At 43.8% G+C, this 18,842-nt stretch overlaps 1 protein-coding gene across 8 annotated transcripts in view; it reads right to left on the bottom strand.

The window, feature by feature from the left end:
• LOC138293019 (dimethylaniline monooxygenase [N-oxide-forming] 2-like) overlaps positions 1–18,842 on the bottom strand; it is a 284,486-nt gene that overhangs the window by 89,225 nt on the left and 176,419 nt on the right. For all 8 annotated transcript variants that reach the window (XM_069231988.1, XM_069231987.1, XM_069231990.1 and 5 more), the window contains exons 7-8: positions 7,631–7,983; positions 5,922–5,994 (exon numbers count right to left, since the gene is read on the bottom strand). In XM_069231988.1, the coding sequence (XP_069088089.1) occupies positions 5,922–5,994; positions 7,631–7,983 (426 nt within the window). The remainder of the gene's footprint in view (positions 1–5,921; positions 5,995–7,630; positions 7,984–18,842) is intronic.

Here is an 18,842-nt window from a genome sequence, read left to right as displayed (position 1 = left end):
TGAGAATGGGGTCGACGTTGATAGTGGGCACTACCGATGACGAGAGCGTCGCTAAACGACCCGGCGCAGGTCTCGACTGTGCGACCGGCGTCGGGGCGGATCCACGCACGGATCGGAGGTGACCTCAGTGGCCGTGGCCGAAGCTGCTGGCGTGGAACCCAAAGGCCCCTCGGCCAAGTCCCTTGGGCTCGAAGGCGCCGTATCGGGGTCGGCACGCCCAAAGATGAGGTGCATGGCCTCGTAAAACTCTTTGAGTTGGGTGGGGGTCGCTCCGGGATACTCGGGGAAGTGCGGAGCCGACCCAGGCATAGGCTCCGAGGACAGAGGCCTACTTTGTTGACGCTCGTCCTGCGTCGCATCGGCCGAGCGACGGGGTGAAGTCGGAGAGTGATGGGACTTCTTCGACTTCTTCTTTTTCTTACCGTGACCCGACGATTTCGATGACGACGAGTGGTGGTGGCTCCACGACCGATCTCGAGACCTTCCTCTAGAGCGAGATCGGGACATACGCGGAGTCGAGTGCCGGGCCGCCATCAGCTTTAGGGACCGCTCCCTCAAAGCCTTCGGATGCATCGCCCGGCACTCAAAGCACAACTTCGGGTCGTGGTCGCACTTGAGAAACCACAGACAGACACGATGAGGGTCCGTCACCGACATCATGTGGTGACAGTCCTCGCAGGGCTTGAACCCGGTTTCCGGGGACATCTCGACGCACCAAGTTCGCACCAAAAAAGTCGACAGAACGGTCGAATTTGGCCAAAAAAGCAGAGGGTAGCTCTCTCTCGGATCAGCGCGTGACGCGGAAAGAAAAGAACTGACGTCACTGTGCGAGGGCGGTGTCTATGTACTACTCCCGACGTCATCACGTCGACCACGACGCCTACGACGCCTGCGGAGTCGACCGACACCACCTAGCAACGCGCAAGGGTATTGCTCGAACAAAAAATCTCTGGATCCAGTCTGACGCCTGGGGGAAAATTCTAAGGTACGAAGGAATCTGCAACTAGAAGTTTCTATCAGATAGTTAAAGTAATATTTACTTACTGTGTTACATAAAATGAAAACAGAGACTCATAAGCATCTAATCTAACTTATATAGAAACTATGCAATAACCTATGAACACGTCAAGTGTACAATAATATACACTTATATATACATAGAAACATACACATATCCATAATACATACATTTATACATTTAATTGAAGTGAAACATACATTTGTTAAACAAGAGTGTGTATATATTTTAAGATAAAATATTTATATGCATTTGCACAAGTAAATACACATATCTAGATATATAAATATAACCAAATTATAATATGTTTACGAACAACGGGGATATACAGTCCATTGCTCTTTGAGTATGGTGGTTATAAGAAAGGGCCAACTCTTGAGCAGTCTTCTGGAGATAAGTTAGTTATCCGTGGATCTTATGTTTGGGGGTAATGAATTCCATAGTTTGGCCGCTTGAACAGAAAAATATGTACCAGCTATTATCTTTTTCTTGTATGATGGTGTTTTAAGGTGGGGTGCCAATCTTGAGCGGATGTTTCTTTGTTGAATATTTTTGGGGATTTTCTTCCTGATTAAAAGCGGTCCTGTTCCATGTATTGCTTTGTGGGATTATACAGAGCAGCTTCAAGGTAGATCTTCTTGCAAGTGGTAACCAAGGTAGGGCCCTCAAGGCAAGGGAGATGTGGGCTAGTGGCTTTACATGTAGGATATAACCCCTGCACACCCCCTTGGTAGTTTGGCACAAGCAGTCAGGCTTATCTCAAAGGCAATGTGTAAAGTATTTGTAACAACACACACAGAAATACAGTGAAAACACTACAAAATGGACACCACACCAGTTTAGAAATATAGGTAATATTTATCTAAATCAAACAAGACCAGAACAGCAAAAATCCAACATACACAAGTCAAGATATGAATTTTCAAAAGAATAAGAGTCTTACTCCAAAGAAACAATGGAAACGTTATTGTTACACAAAGTACCTGGGTTTCGTCAACAATAAAGACGCACGGGTGAGCGTGCGTCGAAAAAGTCAGCAATGCTTTGATACCTTACTCGCAAGTGTGGCTGTGATTGTTTCTCCTTTAGTCAGGTAGGGGATGCGTCATTTTTCTCTCCCGCAAGTAAGCGATGCATTGATTTCCGGGCGGGCACCTTGGATCCACGCAGGCTTGCATTGATGTTTGATGCGTAGCGATGATGTGTGAGACATCCGGCCACACGGTGTTGGAAAGCCACGCTGCATGGGGTTTGCGTCATTATCAGCAGCCGCAAGCAGTTGTTATGCCGTTTCTCCTGCCAAGAAACGTCAATTTTAGCCGCGGGTGGCACGTCGTTTTTCAGTTGCATTTCAGGTGGTGTGTCAAAACTGTCCCCGCGCAGTGTTCTGTGCGTGGATTTCCGTCCCTTGTTCTGTCAACTTCACCTGTCAAGGGCAGAGGGACTGGACAGGGCACCATTTGGCTGGGCAGGAGTCTCAGAAGAGAGTCCAGGTGCTGACTCAGAGACTGGTTGGCGAAGCCTTTGCTGTCCCTGAGACTTCAAAACAGTAGGCAAGCTTAATCCAAGCCCTGGGAGATTCTTCACAAGCAGGAATATACCACAAAGTCCAGTCTTTGCCCTTTTTCAGGCAGAAGCAGCAACTACAGGCCAACGCAGCAAAGTACAGTCATAGGCAAAGGAGCAGTACTCCTCCTCCAGCTCCTCAGCTCTTCTCCTTGGAAGAGGTTCCTCTCGATTTCAGAAGTAATCTGAAAATCTGGGGTTTGGGGTCCACTACTTATACCTCTTAGGAAAACTTCACAAGACCCTGCGTTTCCCAGGCCTGGCTCCAGACTCACACTAGGCGGTTGGAGACTGCATTGTGCGATGGCAGGCATAGCCCATTCAGGTGTAAGTGACCACTCCTCCCTCCACTCTAGCCCAGATGGCCATCAGGATACACAGGCTGCACCCCAGCTCCCTTTGTGTCACTGTCTGGAGGGGATTTACAAACAGCCCAACTGTCAGTCTGACCCAGACAGAGAATACACAAGCAGGCAGAGGCACAGAATGGTTTAAGCAAGAAAATGCCCACTTTCTAAAAGTGGTATTTTCAAATGGCAACTTAAAAAAAATAAAAAAAAAGCTGTATTTTTAAATTATGAGTTCAGAGACCCCAAATTCCAAATCTCTATCTGCTCCCAAAGAGAAACTGCACTTAAAAGTTATTTAAGGCACCCCCATGTTAACCTATGAGAGAGATAGGCCTTGCAACAGGGAAAAACGAAAACAGTGAAAAACAAATTTGGCAGTATTTCACTGTTTGGACTTGAAAAACATATTAATGCATTTCCCACATTTAACATACACTAAACCCTGCCCATGGGGCTACTTTAGGGCTTACCTTACATGTATAAAAAGGGAAGGTTTGGGCCTGGCAAGTGGGTACACTTCCAGGTCGAATTGGCAGTGCAAGACTGTACAAATAGAAAGGTAGAGTAGTTTGTTGAGGTCAATGATGCCCTTTGAAGTCCCATACATATTACTAAGTGCTTTGGTCCAGGCCAAGCAGCCAGATACACTGTTGTGCCTCAGGAGGTCAGTCCTGTTCAACAGTGGCAACGACTTGAAACCCCATTATAGGTGCAGCCTTTCAGTCAAGCTGCAGCAGAAAGAAGGCTCTGGTTGCAGAGGGTAACCATGTCCTTTATCCCCTTCGCTCTTATGCAGTTATTGCTTGTAGGAGTCCCCGGCCCTCTAGGCTGATATGCTGTGGGAAGAGGTGGAATAGCAGATCCATATTCTGGGCCATATTCCAGGAACCCCAGGGCAGGGGCACTGGAGGCTCTTTACCTGAGAGCTATTCAGGGGTCCTGTCAGCAGTGGTCAAGCTGACCATCATTTCCCTCTGGTTTCCACTCCGAACCTGCACTCTAGGGAGACAAGGAGTGCTGCAGAGGAAAAAGTACAGCGACACACCTGATCAGATGAGATTCTAGAGTACTTTATAACCTGTCTCTGAAACTTGTAGCCTATTAGATTACTTCTTTGGTAAACTGTGAAGGAAATTACATAGATTTATTCCACTTTATGCAAAATACTTGTGTAAAAAAATACCAAATACAATTGCGGGTGTCAGGATGTCTCAGTAGACCCAGAGTTGTGGAACGGTATAACTACCAAGGGGCAGGATGCTTTAGAAATCTACTTGTCCAGTAAAAAAAAGTCCACTTGCCACTTTTGGAGAAATTATGGCAGAATTCTTGTTATATCAGAGTTCCCCTAATATCTTCTCTGATAATGTTAGAGCTTTCATTATCTCCGGTTTGAATTCTGCAAGGCTCCGATTTTGCCTCTTTTCAGCATATGTACATAGAATGTGGGTGGGGGGTGCAATTCAAGGGTTGGAATGCCTTTTGAGTCTGTGCATTGCCACAACACAGCAGGATTAAGAGTTTTCCCACAGCTCTTCTCCAAACTCTCCAAAAGGTTTCAAATGTAGCACTGACAACTGGATTTATGGAAAATGACTTTGCAATAGCTCAGCAGATTTCTGTGCGTCACAAACGTTTGATAGGAACATGGTTTCTAGGCTTACTTTGGCAAATTACTGTGAATTCTTGAAAGTGGTAAATTTAGGCCAATAAAATGACATACCTGCTGGTTCATGCTAGTAACTTTATGAATCGGGCCTCTATTTTATTTTCACGTTGCGATAATGTTCCGCAATGGTTTTACGCTGATCTCTTTTAAACCCCGACATGCGTCAAACACGTTTTACTAAATGATGCCTCAGAGAACTCGTATTTAACGTTGCACACAGTTAAGCAAAAGATTCCTTTGTTTAAAAAGAATCGCCAGTCTTGCTTGTGCATACATTTGCACATAATTGGGGACCATTCTGAGAGCATCATAAATAGATTCAAATTGTTACATTTTGCAAACACGTATACCCGTTTTTATAACGGAACTACCATCCGTAGTGTAAATTCAGTTCACGGCTCACTGCAATTCCTTTGAGTGCTCAGACTAGCAGTAAAGCCTGTGCATTGACGAATCGTATGTACAAGTTTGAATAACTTAAACATATGGGCATACACCGTCATTAGTGGGAGACACTTGGGGTTTAAGCTGGCCTTTTTTCTTTGGAATTACTTCAGTGCAGTTTGGAGAGAATATCTGCACCCTCATGTGTTTGAGAATTCTTCATTCGTTAGTGATCCCACCTAAAGGTCTGATATTAGATCTCTGTCAGACCAGCTGCTGAAGATTTTCACCTCCTGCAAAGGACCCCTACCCAAATTATACTGGTAAGTGATACGTCCATTACTCTTTTTGCAATCTTAGCAATGGGGGGAGAGGCATGAAAGATATCTAAAACGAGAATGAGAAAAAAGACGAAAAGAGACAGAAGGCAAATGGGAGAGATATGTTAAGCACAGTTAGACATATCTTTTTTGACAAAGGTAGATCACACTGAGACAAAAACACTTCCTATTGCTTCCAGGCATCTCAACACACCTTTACACAAAGAGGTGTCCAGCTTGTAATGCCAGTTATAGGCCGACAAGATGGCCAGTGAGTTAAACTCTTGCTGCTGACAGCTTCTGCAATCTTCATGTCTCCAGATGGAATCTCAGAAAAATCTACTTTGCCTTACAACCTTCGGTGATCAGTAAACTGGGTGATATAATCGGTAATTTTAACACTTGTTGACAATAAAATTACACTATGAACTGCTACAGAAATAAAAAATATTACTCCATCTGAGAGTGAAGACCCCAATCTCAGAATTGTGACTGACTGTTAACAGTCTAGGTCAGATGTCCCTAAAGCGGAACTTCTACTGGGCAACACACCTAGTAATTCTTAGTGAGCTCCCTGACATGAAGACGTCGACTTCCACCATATACATTCTCACCTTTCCACCAACGTTTTTTTCTTCTTGGCAATGTCCTCCATTATTTTCTCCAGCGGAGGAAGCTTGCATAAGCCTAGAACACAAAGGGTTGTCATCACTCAACCAATAGAAACATTCATATTCTTGTGCAGAATTAAGAAACCACGGAGCGAAACCGAGGGTTTGAAAAGTATGCAGAATGAATTTTACGAAATCTCATTAGGTTCCACACCAACACAGAGAATTAGAAGTCACCTGTATCAAACCTTCTTTTATGAGTTTTTTTCTGGAATATTCAGTGCTCATGAAAAGTATGCTGCCAAAATATTATGGCCTACAAATTGTCTGCAAAAATATTTGTCCTAAATATCATTTACAAAAATATCATCCCATTGGAGTTAACAAAAGAAAATCTACACTCAATAAAGCTATAGTTTTGTAAACAATATTTAGGCCACAATATGTTTGTGAGACATTATTTTGTTATTAATATTCTGATACACAACCGTTGGGAACAAATATTCTAATATTAACACAAAGGAAAAAACCAACAAAAGCACCCCTTGCACGTACACCTCCATTCTAACTAGATGTTTTCTAAGTAGCAAACTCTAAAAGAAAATGTAATCAATTACTTTTCTGCTGAACCTAGCAAGCGTAGAACATATGCTAACTGTAACAGAGGAGAATGGCCTGGTGAGTAGCAGATTAAAGCCACTTATTGCCTCAAGGCTACCAATTTAGCCTGCAATTTAATTATCACATTTACAATTGTTTGGTGCCAGATTGAAATCTATGAACTAGTCACTGATTTCAGATGTCAGTCAGGGGAAGAATACACATTCTGGAGTGTATGAGTCAACATTTTTATTCTCTGGAATCTGCAGAATAAAGACCAATCTAAAACCAGTTTACACAGACTGAGCTTTGTTGCACTCCGAGCCAATGTACAACAGAGGTATTCACTCCTGGATCTCAGAGGAAAAAAGGCTAACCAAAGAACTTAGGGCCATATGTACTAAATACTGGTTGAAAAAAACGGATAAAATTAGTGGCCATTTTTTTGCAACTAGTATAGAATTTTATGAGGCTGCATATGTACTAAAAGTTCGGTTTGTAAAATTCCAATTTGAGGTGTATCATAATTTGACCAACCTCATGAATAATAATTAGGTAGGTCACAAACTGAGACTCAGTCTGATTGGTCGCCATCACAGGCCTGCTAAACATAGTAAACCTTTAAATAAAGTTAACCTTTTTTTAAAGATTCTGCCCGTATTTTTTTTTAAAGGAAAGGGTGGTGTATTAAAAAAAAGTTAACTTTTTTATAGTTTGTGATTTGGCAATAGTCTCCTGGACAACAGCATACTTTCCAACATTTCTATTTTCATTCACAAAGGGTAAGGGATTCTGAGGGCAGCCTTTACCTTTTAAGAATGGGTTACCACCCCAGCTCGGGGTCAGTGTCTTTTCAATGTTTTGCAGTCAGATAACAGTTGCAGAACACTGATACATATGATACAGATTTGGTATTTAGAAGGGACGCCCACGGCACATCCTGTCCAACTATCAAATCAGTATGGGTTTTTAATTCCATTTTAGGAATCAGTAAATGTTTTCCGACTAGTAAAAAGAATTGGTGTAGTAGCATGACCATAGAAATGCTTTGTACATCTCACCCTTAAATCACCACATTGATGTTGAAAAAAAACTCATTACGTTCCACTCACCCTTTAAAACACGCGTGACCCAGCGAGCCTGCATCTCTGTGGTAGGCATAATGGCACCAAGAGGTTGGATAAGGCCAATCACAGCCAGGGTTGTCTTCTCCAGGTTGGGAAGAAAGGTTTTCCGGTACAGGGAATTTACGTCCAGATTGCTGATGCCGCAGTCTTCGAGGAGAGGGCAAGAGTAAGTGTATCCGGTGGCAAAAATAACAACATCAATGTCCTCCTCCACTGTCCCATCATCGAATCGAGCAGATGTTTCCGTAAACTGCACCACGTTGGGTTTCGTCACCACGTAGCCACAGGTGATCCGGCTGGGAAGCTCGTCATTGAACAGTGGCTCTTTCCACTGAGAGCTACATAGGGAAAATAAAGTTTCACTGTTAGTAAGCAATCATTCAGTCTTGCTTCCTGAGTTGTGTGGGTGTCCTGTACCCCTAAAATATTACACCTCAAAGAACGCTCAACACTGGGGCAGGATGAGTTTTTTTCCTAAATTTCTTTATTAACGAGCAATAAAAGAGCAACTATACGGGTTAATGCCCAGTCTAGAGCAACACATTTAAGGTGTACATGGTAACAACAATTTAATTATTCTATAACAATACTTATTTTCAAATGCCAAATTGCAAATACAGTGCAGTTGTTATGGAGACAAACCCACGGTAAGTATCTAGGGGTGGTATGTTATTCTAGTGGACAGTGGGAGCAAACAACTAAAAAACAGTCTTGGGCCCCAGACAAAGAGGGATCTGTTAAATCTTCACTTATGTGGAGTTGCGTGCACGTACCAATAGCCTTCAGAGGAACTGATTATTTGTTGTATCCTGCTTCCAAGATGTTTAGGAGGTCTGTTAGGTGTGACTAGTGTGGTCTTGTGTCATTTTTTGCTTTTAACTTAGTAATGTACTCGTCTCAGATTGAGCCATCTGCACCTCGCCCACTCCTTTGTCTATTTAGTGTCATAACATCTGCTTTCGTTCCGGCCCATTTGTACAGATCTCTTAGCCACCTAGCTATTTTCAGTGTAGTGCTGGCTTTCCATTCCATTGTAATGCACCTCTTAAACAATAGGAGGGCTATATCTATGAATCTACACAGTTATTTTCTCCTTTTAGTCTCTGCAGACACAGTTCCATAGTGCTGGGCGTAGTCCGACCCACCAGTTCAGATAACTGTGTTTGCCACCATCTTCCACGTTTGGTTTAGCCCTGGCATACCCAGACCATTTGATATAAGCCAGCATAGGTCTGTTAGCATCTTGGACATCTGGACACTGCTCCCTCATGCATGTGACATATGCATTTTGTTGAAGCAGACATGTAAATTAGAAATTATTAATACATGTTTATGCGTTCTGATTAACAAGAAAAAGATAGAAAAATTAAATGTAGAAAAATTAATGTGCATGTTTGAAAATGTACCCACGAAGAGTGATAGCCAACTTATACGAACTTGTACTAAAATGATTAAAAAATGCATGAAATATTGAAAATGTGTAATAAAAATGTAGTAATATGTCATATTAAGATGTATAACCTATGTGTTGCATTATATTGTAGAGCTAACTTAGCCGAAGTTGTGGCCTAGTTTTGCCGGGCCTTATGCAGCAGCAGATAACCATGTACTGTAGAGAAGCAAATGTGTTGAACTGACCCTGACCACTTGTGTTAATAAAATCTGCTTAGCTAGAATTGTCTGCAATGTACTGATGGACAGGAGATGAAGTAATCAAAATTGTATCAACCCTGGTGTAAAGCAGACAAAGTGTACTTTCCTAGGACTCGAACAATAGAGACACTGACTGGAGAAGAAGATACAACATTTTCGATACCTGATGAGCCGGATGATGAGGACATCGTACAGTGAACCAATCAACGAACTGAGAACTGCGTAATCTTAGAACTTATAGATTTGTAAAAAAAACATTATTGGTTAGGGTAATAACTGGTGATTGACTGATTTTCAATTAGGAATTAGGGGTATGGACTGGGAAACTCTAATAAAAAGTCATGACAGAGGGCTAAAACTGGAGATGTGAGGGGTGAACTGATGATGTCAGAAGTCACGATTTGAGATTCTGTCAATGGCTCATGCTCTTGAGAGCCTGATGTATTGCTGATCGACTGATGACCTGAAGACGAGGACTGACTTTGTTGCTGATCCATTACGTGGATAGGTAGCTATGACAATGTGACTGATTAACTTTTGTACCTTTTCTTTCTAGGTTAGGTAGGGTTCTTTGGGTGACGTTGACATGCAACAAATGATTGACGAACTAATTGCTGAACTCTGCTATTAATGTCGCTATATTCATCTTTGTTGTTTTATGCTAAAGCACTAGAGCATATGTTTTCTCAAATTCTGATTAGATTATGTTATTGGTGGTCACTAATGAACTACATTTTGGGCTGATTGAATAAAGTTTGAGCTAACCTTATGCATTAGAATTGTAAATAATAGGGAAATAAAAATTGATAAAACGTATATTGAGTTGTGGTTATTCATGAAATGTTGACATAATTGTCTAATGATTAATGATTCTCTTAGTGGTTACTGATCGGTTATATTGAATATTGATAACATTGGTCACTACATGGCAAGGATAATCCATGCGATCAAAAAGGTTCATCGGCCTATACGCGTCCCCTTGTACGTTTACTTACTAAGGGACCAGGCACGCTAGCAGTTTTTGGAGCAGCTTGATGGTTAGTTTCCTTGGAGAACTAGTTATATGGTGGCCGATGGTTATGGTGGTAGTTTAAATCAGGGTTAGTTGTTTATTTTATGAGGTTTGAATTTTGTTTTTCTGAAATGGCAATTGTAGCAAAGATGATGTCCCCTTAAGCCTAGAAATGACTTTCCCAGATCCTGGATCCCGCTAGTAGAGTTGGGTATGTCCTCGGCATATTTATGATAGTGAGGAATTGATAGGTTGCACTTGCAAAGGCTTATGCAGATCGCAGGTGAATTGTGATGTATGTGAGGGAAGTAGGGAGTTTGCGTACTCCAGTTGAGATTTAGTAGGAGTGTCCGTACTCAGCAGTATGAGAATAGGGGAGTCGTCGGACTTCATATGTGTGTGGTGCATTGTGCTAAAAAATTGTCCACTTGGTTGTTGGTGATGTACGGACCATGCGTGGTCTAAGACTCCAGAGTATATTGACAAGTGTGGGAGACACTTGGCTATATGTTGTAATGTGTCTGGTTTAGTAGGTTGATCTGGCGTGGTCAACAAGTCGGTGTGTGAGTTACATGAGTAAGGGAAATTTTCGACTGCGATTTGGCGAATCCTATGTGCACCAGGACAGACCCATTGATCAGTTTTGAGTAAAATCTGTGGGTCGAATTTTGCTTGCGAATGTGGGAAACTGAGAAAGAGGAATAGCTGCATGAGCGAAAGGGCCATCAGTGCAAATAAGTAAGGTCTCTGAAGCGATTGTGTACCTTCCTGTAGTACACCAGCAGGTTTGTTTTTGGTTAGTGTTTGCAATAATTTTGCATTAGTTTTGTGTGAATTGGGGATCAGGAGGACAAGCCGCAAGACTTTGTCAGCCGTAGTGTGTGAATGTGACATCAGAGTGAGCCGCGCTGGGATAGGTTGGTTAGTAAGAAGAGTCGCAAGCGGATTGGCAGCCGTCCGTAAGAGACAATTAGTTGAGAAAGATGGTGAAGGGAATCTTGGAAGTAAAAGTAATTTCCTTATTGAATCAAAATAAATACAACAGAGAAGATGAAGTTTTTCAAAGCGTTCAGGAGTGCCATGAAGGGTGATTCTTACATTAAGGCAACAGTGGGGGAGCCTACCCAACCGGAAAATTGTCCGCCATTTATTGTGATGGAGGAGCGAGGTGTCGTGCCATATCTTTGGTTAAAGCAGTGGTGCAAATTGACAGAGAAACAAGGAGCTTTAGCGTTTCCAGAGCATGGAACTTTTAATTTGAGAATTTTGGATCAGTTGGGAATGACATTATATGAGACGAAGCCACTTCCGAGACCAGCACAGTTTGAGGCATTAGCGGTTTGGGAGCTCATAGCAAGACAGCAGCAAGAGATTAAATTCCAGATGAGAATAAGGAAGGTAGAGAAGTCTTTAGCAGAGGCAAGATGGGATTGGGAAGAGAAGAAGTGGAGAATGGCGACATTGCAGGGTGTTAATTTGTTTCCTGCTATATCAGAAGAAGATGAGTCAGAAGAGAAAGAGGATACTAGCAAGAGTGATAAGAGTTCATCAGGGGGTAAGAAGAAGAAAAAGACTTATAGAGAAGAAGAAGATTCAGGTGTTGAGGATCTTATTACTCAGGTGTTGAGCGACAGACCACCACCATATGCGATACATGAAGGGGGCCCAAATACTAGTGCTACTGCAACTGCCCCAGCTCAAGTGTCGGGGACAGTGGGACCAGTACAGATAGATAATGGACAGGTACAGTGGTATGTATTGCTACATGCACTACATGCAAGTGCACTACGTGCAAGGTGAACAGTGGTGCAGGGTAAGAGCAATGAAATATACTATGGACCATTGGCCTTTGCTTCCATTTTACATTGGTTCACAACTCCATTTTGTCGAGTCTGGTTCTGTGCGTAAAGCACTGTTCTGTGTTTTTCCACAAGCTTCGGCAAGCTGCAGGGTGGGGTGTTTTCCTGCTCAACTTCGCTCCATCTGCCTGATACGAAGGGCGCCATTTACATTCCACGAGCTATCAGTTAGGACAACAGTGGGATGCGCCTGTACTCAAGGAGGAATGCAAGCTTCACCTTGGAGCCCTCTTCTGGGAACCTGGCCCGTTCTGAGGAGACGTCTCGAAGGGTGAACAAGGTACTGCCGATTGCACAATTTGTAAAGGAGGGGGTCTTTTTCTAGAAAAGACTCCTGGGCGTTAGTAAATACTATAAAGGTCAGGAGCCTGGATGGACTGGTTTAGGAACTCTCTTCTGGGTTGGACGCAACACCAGGAGGACTGATTGTCCCGAAGGAGACTACTGTGCCAGTCGATTTGGGTTCCCCGGCTTTGTGTGCGGCAGAGGGATGCAGAATCTCTTTTCGGTGAAGCCTTTCAATTTATAAGCATTGAAGCATATTGTGTGTGCGTGTGTTATATGCACTTATTCTTGCAGTTATTTTCGTGTTATTTTTCATGATATCACAGAGTGTTTATATTCTTACAGTTATTCTCATGTTATTTTTCATGATATATTAGTGTGGTCAGTTTTGCTATATGAGAACTTGCCCCATAAATAAACTTGATTATTCTACTTACTAAGGTGTTTGAGAGTGATTGTTTCACATTGTGCCCTAAACTATCTAAGTGCATAGTTCTGTTATTCTGAAGAGTGAAGCAACACAATTTGGCATAGTCAGCAGGATTCGAAAAAAATAAAATGTTTAATAAGATCAAAGCGAGTTCAAAAGCAAGTTCTCATGTATCAAATACGGACATAGAAATACCGGGGTGGGAAACTGCCCCGTATAAACTTTTAGCTCAAGAATGGTCACGTTGTGCTGGTTTGTGTGAAAATTGGAATGCGTGTATGTTAAATGCAGAACCTGAAGATGTTTTTACATGTTTACAAAAAGTGTCAATTGACAAGGGAAAAGAGATTTGTACGTTAGGGAGGCTAGGCTGGATCTTGCTCTATGCGTACAGAAAGTTGCATGAAAAATGTTTACAGTTACAGAAAGACCACGAGCAGCTGGAGAAGGAGTTAGTAGAAGCCCGGAATTCCTCTCCCATGTTAGCTTGTCAAAATAAATTGTTAAGTGATAAGCTTGAAATGTACCAGCTGGTTGCAGAGAGGACGGCAGCTAGCGTCGCTCAATATTAACACAGAAAAACGAAGAGGGAAAGTTAATAAAAAGAAGGTACATTTAGCTATCTCTCAGGCAGGATTAGCCTTTGACCCTGAATTTTGGGATGGAAACATCTGGGATACGTCTGATTTTTCAGATGAGTCCGGGAGTGATAACTGTCAAGATGTTAGTCAGGAAAAGACAGAGCGCAGGAATGTTGTCCGTGCGCAGCCAATATATCGGCGAAAGTTACAGCATAGTCCAGCTAACCCTGGAGGGGTGATGCTGGATGCTCTGGAGTATTACACACAGCAAGAACTAAGTGATGTGATAGACAGATTTCAACAGAGGTCTGGGCAAACATTGCTGCGAGTGCATGATATGGGGGGTCAGGGGGTCCAATTAGATCACGGCGACGCCCCGAGGCTTTGTATCTTAAGTACGGACCCAGTTGTCCAAAATGAGTTTAGAACTTATCCAGGGAATGGTCCCATGACTAATCTGTTGGAGTTAGCAGCGCAAGGGTGTGCTCAGAAGTATCCGACAGAGTCAGACTGGCCGTCTAATGGTAAACCTTGGTATACTTTGAGAGATGCAGTACAGAGATTGAAAGAGGAAGGGATGAAAACAGCTATCTTTCTGGGTAATGCTCATAATTTGATGAATGGAATTTTAAATGTGTCTGTGCGAAACTGGCTGATTAGGTCCGCTCCTCCTGCATACAAGCATGTCATCATGACTTTGTTAATTAATCAGACTGGTAACCCACTGTCTCAGGCGGTAGAAGCGGTGCGTGAGTTAAGTTATTTAGGGGTGTGGACTAAGCCAGAGAGGAATTCACGGTCTGAGAGTCGTACTGATAGCAACAGGGTGTCAAGGCGGGACATGTTTCTGGCCTTGCTGAAGGATGGGGTGGCCAGGGATGACATTGATGGGATAACTACCAAGGACATGTGGGAGATGTACCGCAAACGCGGTTTAGATAAGAAGGAGGGGAGCAGGAAAGGGAACAAGAAAGATAACAAACTGGTGAACCAGAGAAAGGTAGGATGGGAGGAGCGCAAGGATGAAAAGGGAGAGAGAGGGAGAGAGCCCGCAGTAGAGAGAGATCCCCAGATGATGGAGATTGGAAGCAAGAGCACCGAGGCTCGGAGGGAACCCGGAGCAGAGAGAGAGACCGGGAACAGACAGGTCCCGAGAGAACTCGAGGCAGAGAGTGGGAGAGAGAGCTGGTAAGCTCACAGAGATTGCGAAGCAGAGATAAGGAGGAGGAGTTTCCTGAGAATTACCGCAGACTGTATCCAGATCTGACTTGGGCAGATTCCGATGTGCGCAGAGTGAAAATAGACTAGGAAATAGGTCAAACTCCGGTGCCGGGATGGGCCTGCAAAGATAACAGACCACATGTTAAAGTAGAAATTTTTTGGAAACGTGGAAATGTTCAGAAAGTTAGAGCCCTTGTTGACACCAGAGCGGAGGCCGCTTTCATTCATGGAAACCCAAGAAAATTCAAGGGACAGTACTTCACCATTACGGGATTGGGCAGAAAAGAAACCCCAGCAGTGCAGATAGTGGTTCCCATGAAAATAGGGGCACTCCCAAAGAGGGAATACACTGTCTTGATTGTGCCCATTTCCGAGTAAATTATTGGGATTGACATTTTGAAAGGGATGACCCTACATTTGGAAGATGGATGTTATCAATTTGGTTCCAAAAGATTTATATCAATAGCCGCCACGAGGGTGGGGCTGTTGAAGATTCCTCCAGTAACACTTCCCCAAGCCACTAAGGTGATTCAAATGAAACAGTACAGAATACCGGGAGGACATGAAGAGATTAGCCAAACTATACATGACTTACTGGAGGCCGGAGTAATAATTCCCATCACCACTGCGTGGAATAATGCCCTCTGGCCTGTTCGCAAAAGTGATAACAGTTGGAGGATTTGTAATGATTATCGCCAGTTGAATAAGTATACCCCTTCTCTGACTGCGGCGGCCCCAGACACCATTACCTTGATTGAAAACATACAGAAACACAGTGGGGCTTGGTATGCCACAATTGACATTGCCAATGCGTTCTTCACGATACCAATAGCCACTGAGAGCCAGCCCCAGCTGGCATTCCAGTGGGCGGGGCACCAGTACACCTTCTGTAGATTGCCCATGGGGTATTTACATAGCCCCACTATCTGTCACCGGCTGGTGGCAGAGCATTTGGATGAAGTACCAGTGGTTCCCGGAGTGCAAATTTCCCACTACATAGAGTGACGTGATGATGCAGGGAGAGACACAAGAACAGGTGCAGATTCGGCTAGACAGGGTGGTGGAACATTTGTAGAATAAAGGGTGGGAGATTAACCCCGAGAAAGTGCAGGGACCGTCTCAGAGCGTGTAATTTTTGGGCATTCAGTGGAATCAGGGACACAGAGAAGTGTTGCCAAAAGTGAAACAAAAGATTAAAGAATTTGCAGTGCCGCGAAATCGGAAGGAAGCCCAGAGTTTTATTGGACTATTCGGGTACTGGAGACAGCATATACCCCATTTGTCTCAGATTTTGGCCCCATTGTACAAAGTTAAACGAAAGAAGCAAGCGTTTGAATGGGGAGAGCGGGAGCAGCGTGCGTTTGAATTGGCGAAAGATGCCATTCAGCATGCTTTGGATTTGTGGCCGATTCGGGAGGGAGACATTGAGCTGAATGTGACAGTCCAGGGGCAGCATGCTAATTGGAGTTTATGGCAAAAACAAGGAAGAAAGAGGGTGCCCCTGGTATTTTGGACAAAGAAGTTACCCGAGGCAGCAGAGCGGTACACTCCCTTTGAGAAGCAGCTGCTGGCTTGCTATTGGGCTCTGGTTGATACCCAGCAAATTACACTGGGACATAATGTGATTTTAAGACCTGAAACCCCATCAGGCAGTGGGTGATGAGTTCTCCTAAAACTCACAGAATCGTGCATGCACAGGAAGCCAGCATTATAAAATGGAAATGGTATGTCCAGGACAGGGCACGAGCGGGTCCAAAAGGAACTGCCGTTTTGCATGCGCAGGTAGCGCAGGCTCCCGTGGAGAACTCAGAAATATTGCACGATGTACCTCTGGTGTGTGAATCTCCAGTAGGGTGGGGCCAGCCGTTCGCAGACTTGTCTGCAGATGATAAAAAACATGTGTGGTTCACAGATGGCTCAGCAAAATATGTTGGAGCGAAAAGGCACTGGAAACCAGTGTCCTATAATCCTGTTACAAAAAAGCTTTTAACAACTACAGGACAGGGAAGAAGTAGCCAGTTTGCAGAGCTTTAAGCTGTGTATCAAGCTTTGAAACAAGAGCTACCCGGAAAATGTCACATTTATCCAGATTCCTGGTCTACCGCCAATAGGTTAGCTACTTGGCTTCCCACGTGGCATGCACATCAGTACAAAATCCATAACAAAGAGGTATGGGGGAAGGAGTTATGGCAGGAGATCTAGGAAATGTTACCTCAAAGCATTGTGACAGTCTATCATGTGGACGCTCACTGTCCAACTGATTTATTAGACCGATGGTTCAATTGTCTTGCAGACGATCGAGCCAAGATTCAAGAGGCTGAAGTGGAGGTGCAGAATTCTGATTTGGTGGGAATGGCTAAATGGGCACACCAGAAATGTGGACATCTTGAAGAAAAAGCTACTCACAGGTGGGCAGAGATTAGAGGGATGCATCTTCCCCTAGATTTAATTAAAACAGCAATCATTGAATGTCCCATTTGTCAGCATACACAGCACAGACCGGTCCCACAAGTGGTGAGAGGCCAGTTAGGCAGAGGTAAATTGCCAGGACAGATATGGCAGATTGATTACATTGGACCAATGCCAGTGAGCAGAGGGTGTCAGTATGCCTGCACAGTGGTGGATACTTACTCTGGTTATCTCATAGCCTTTCCCTGCAAGCGCGCAACTCAGCAGAGCACCCAGAAAACATTAGATCTATTGATTCTGTATTATAAAGTGCCGCTCCAAATTCAAAGTGATAACGCCAGCCACTTCAAGGGCAGACTAGTGCAGGACTATTGTGTACAACACAACATTGAGTGGATTTTTCACATACCTTACTACCCACAAGCAGCGGGACTGATTGAGAGAATGAATGAGTTGTTGAAAGAACAGTTACGCAAACTGTCTGATGGGACACTGAAGGGATGGAGGGATAATTTGTACGATGCTTTGCAAATTCTGAACAACCGACCCCTTACGAATGCCGAGACACCTCTCATGAGAATGCTCACACCTGCTTTACAGATTAATCCATTTACAGCAAGCAATACCATAGTGTATTGGGAAATAGCTCCATGAGCTTTGGCCCCATATCGAGCTACACCAGAATCTGCAGGACTTGACCTGTATGCTTTACACATGCATCGATTGAAGCCTAGAGACATCACTCTGATTGAAACAGGGGTTGGAATTCAGATTCCCCCTGAGCATTATGGTCTTATCGCCCCTCGAGAGGCATCCAAAGTTTAGGAGGCGTGATAGATGCAGACTACCAGGGCGAATTGAAAGTGATTCTATTGAACAGTGGTGACACAGACCTAGTGGTGCAACCCGGTGATCGCGTTGCCCAAATTGTCATCATGCCGGTTTATGGAGGTGTTGTCAAGAAGGGGAGTGCCCCCAGCCCTTCTCACTGTAAGAGGCAAAGGAGGGTTTGGATCTACTGACAAGAACCCAGGGGCCAAAGTGTGGATTGAATCCCCAAATAACCCTCCTCAACCCGCTGATGTCATTGCCATTGGACCAGACAATGTCCTGTAGTTATGCTGCTGGTCAAGACAAATGGGAACATGTTCCCGCTGACAAACGCTATTTGCGAGAATGATAATACATGTTTTGTCTTTTGTTCTTTTCAGATCATCCTGTGGGGTGCCTGTGTGATGAGTGTGGTGTATGGAGCCATTTCGGGAGGCTCCACCGGGGAGCGGGAGGGGCTCATAGCCCAAAGATTCAATCGTCAGCCACAGATGCTGACGCTGTTACATCAACCGAACAATGTTTGGATTCATCTGGCGCAGGAAGTGCTGAATGTATCTCACTTCTGTATGAGTAACATGCGAAGCGTTCAAGATCTGATTACCACGTGTCTAGTGGCGGTGCCCACTCCTGCTGCTATATTATTGCACATCTTTAACGATACAAACCAAGATGGAATGGTGGATGTGAGTGACGTTCGCACCCATCTGTCACTCTATGAGTACTGCCGTCATTGACCGGAGGTGGGCAGGCGGTTGTGGAGGAACATGACATCCATACTCACGTTTAACATCTCAAATGGAGATGTGTGCTATTCATTGACCTGTGATCCTATAAAAATAGGTAAATGTGCTCAGCTTAAACTGGAGAAGAGAGACAAAAACTTAACTGCTGCACAACGGACATTGTGCCACTC

Source organism: Pleurodeles waltl, chromosome 4_2, assembly GCF_031143425.1.
Source record: "Pleurodeles waltl isolate 20211129_DDA chromosome 4_2, aPleWal1.hap1.20221129, whole genome shotgun sequence".
Classification (NCBI taxonomy): domain Eukaryota; kingdom Metazoa; phylum Chordata; class Amphibia; order Caudata; family Salamandridae; genus Pleurodeles; species Pleurodeles waltl.
The sequence above is the reverse complement of the archived record's forward strand: the minus strand, read 5'-3'. Positions and strand labels throughout refer to the sequence as shown.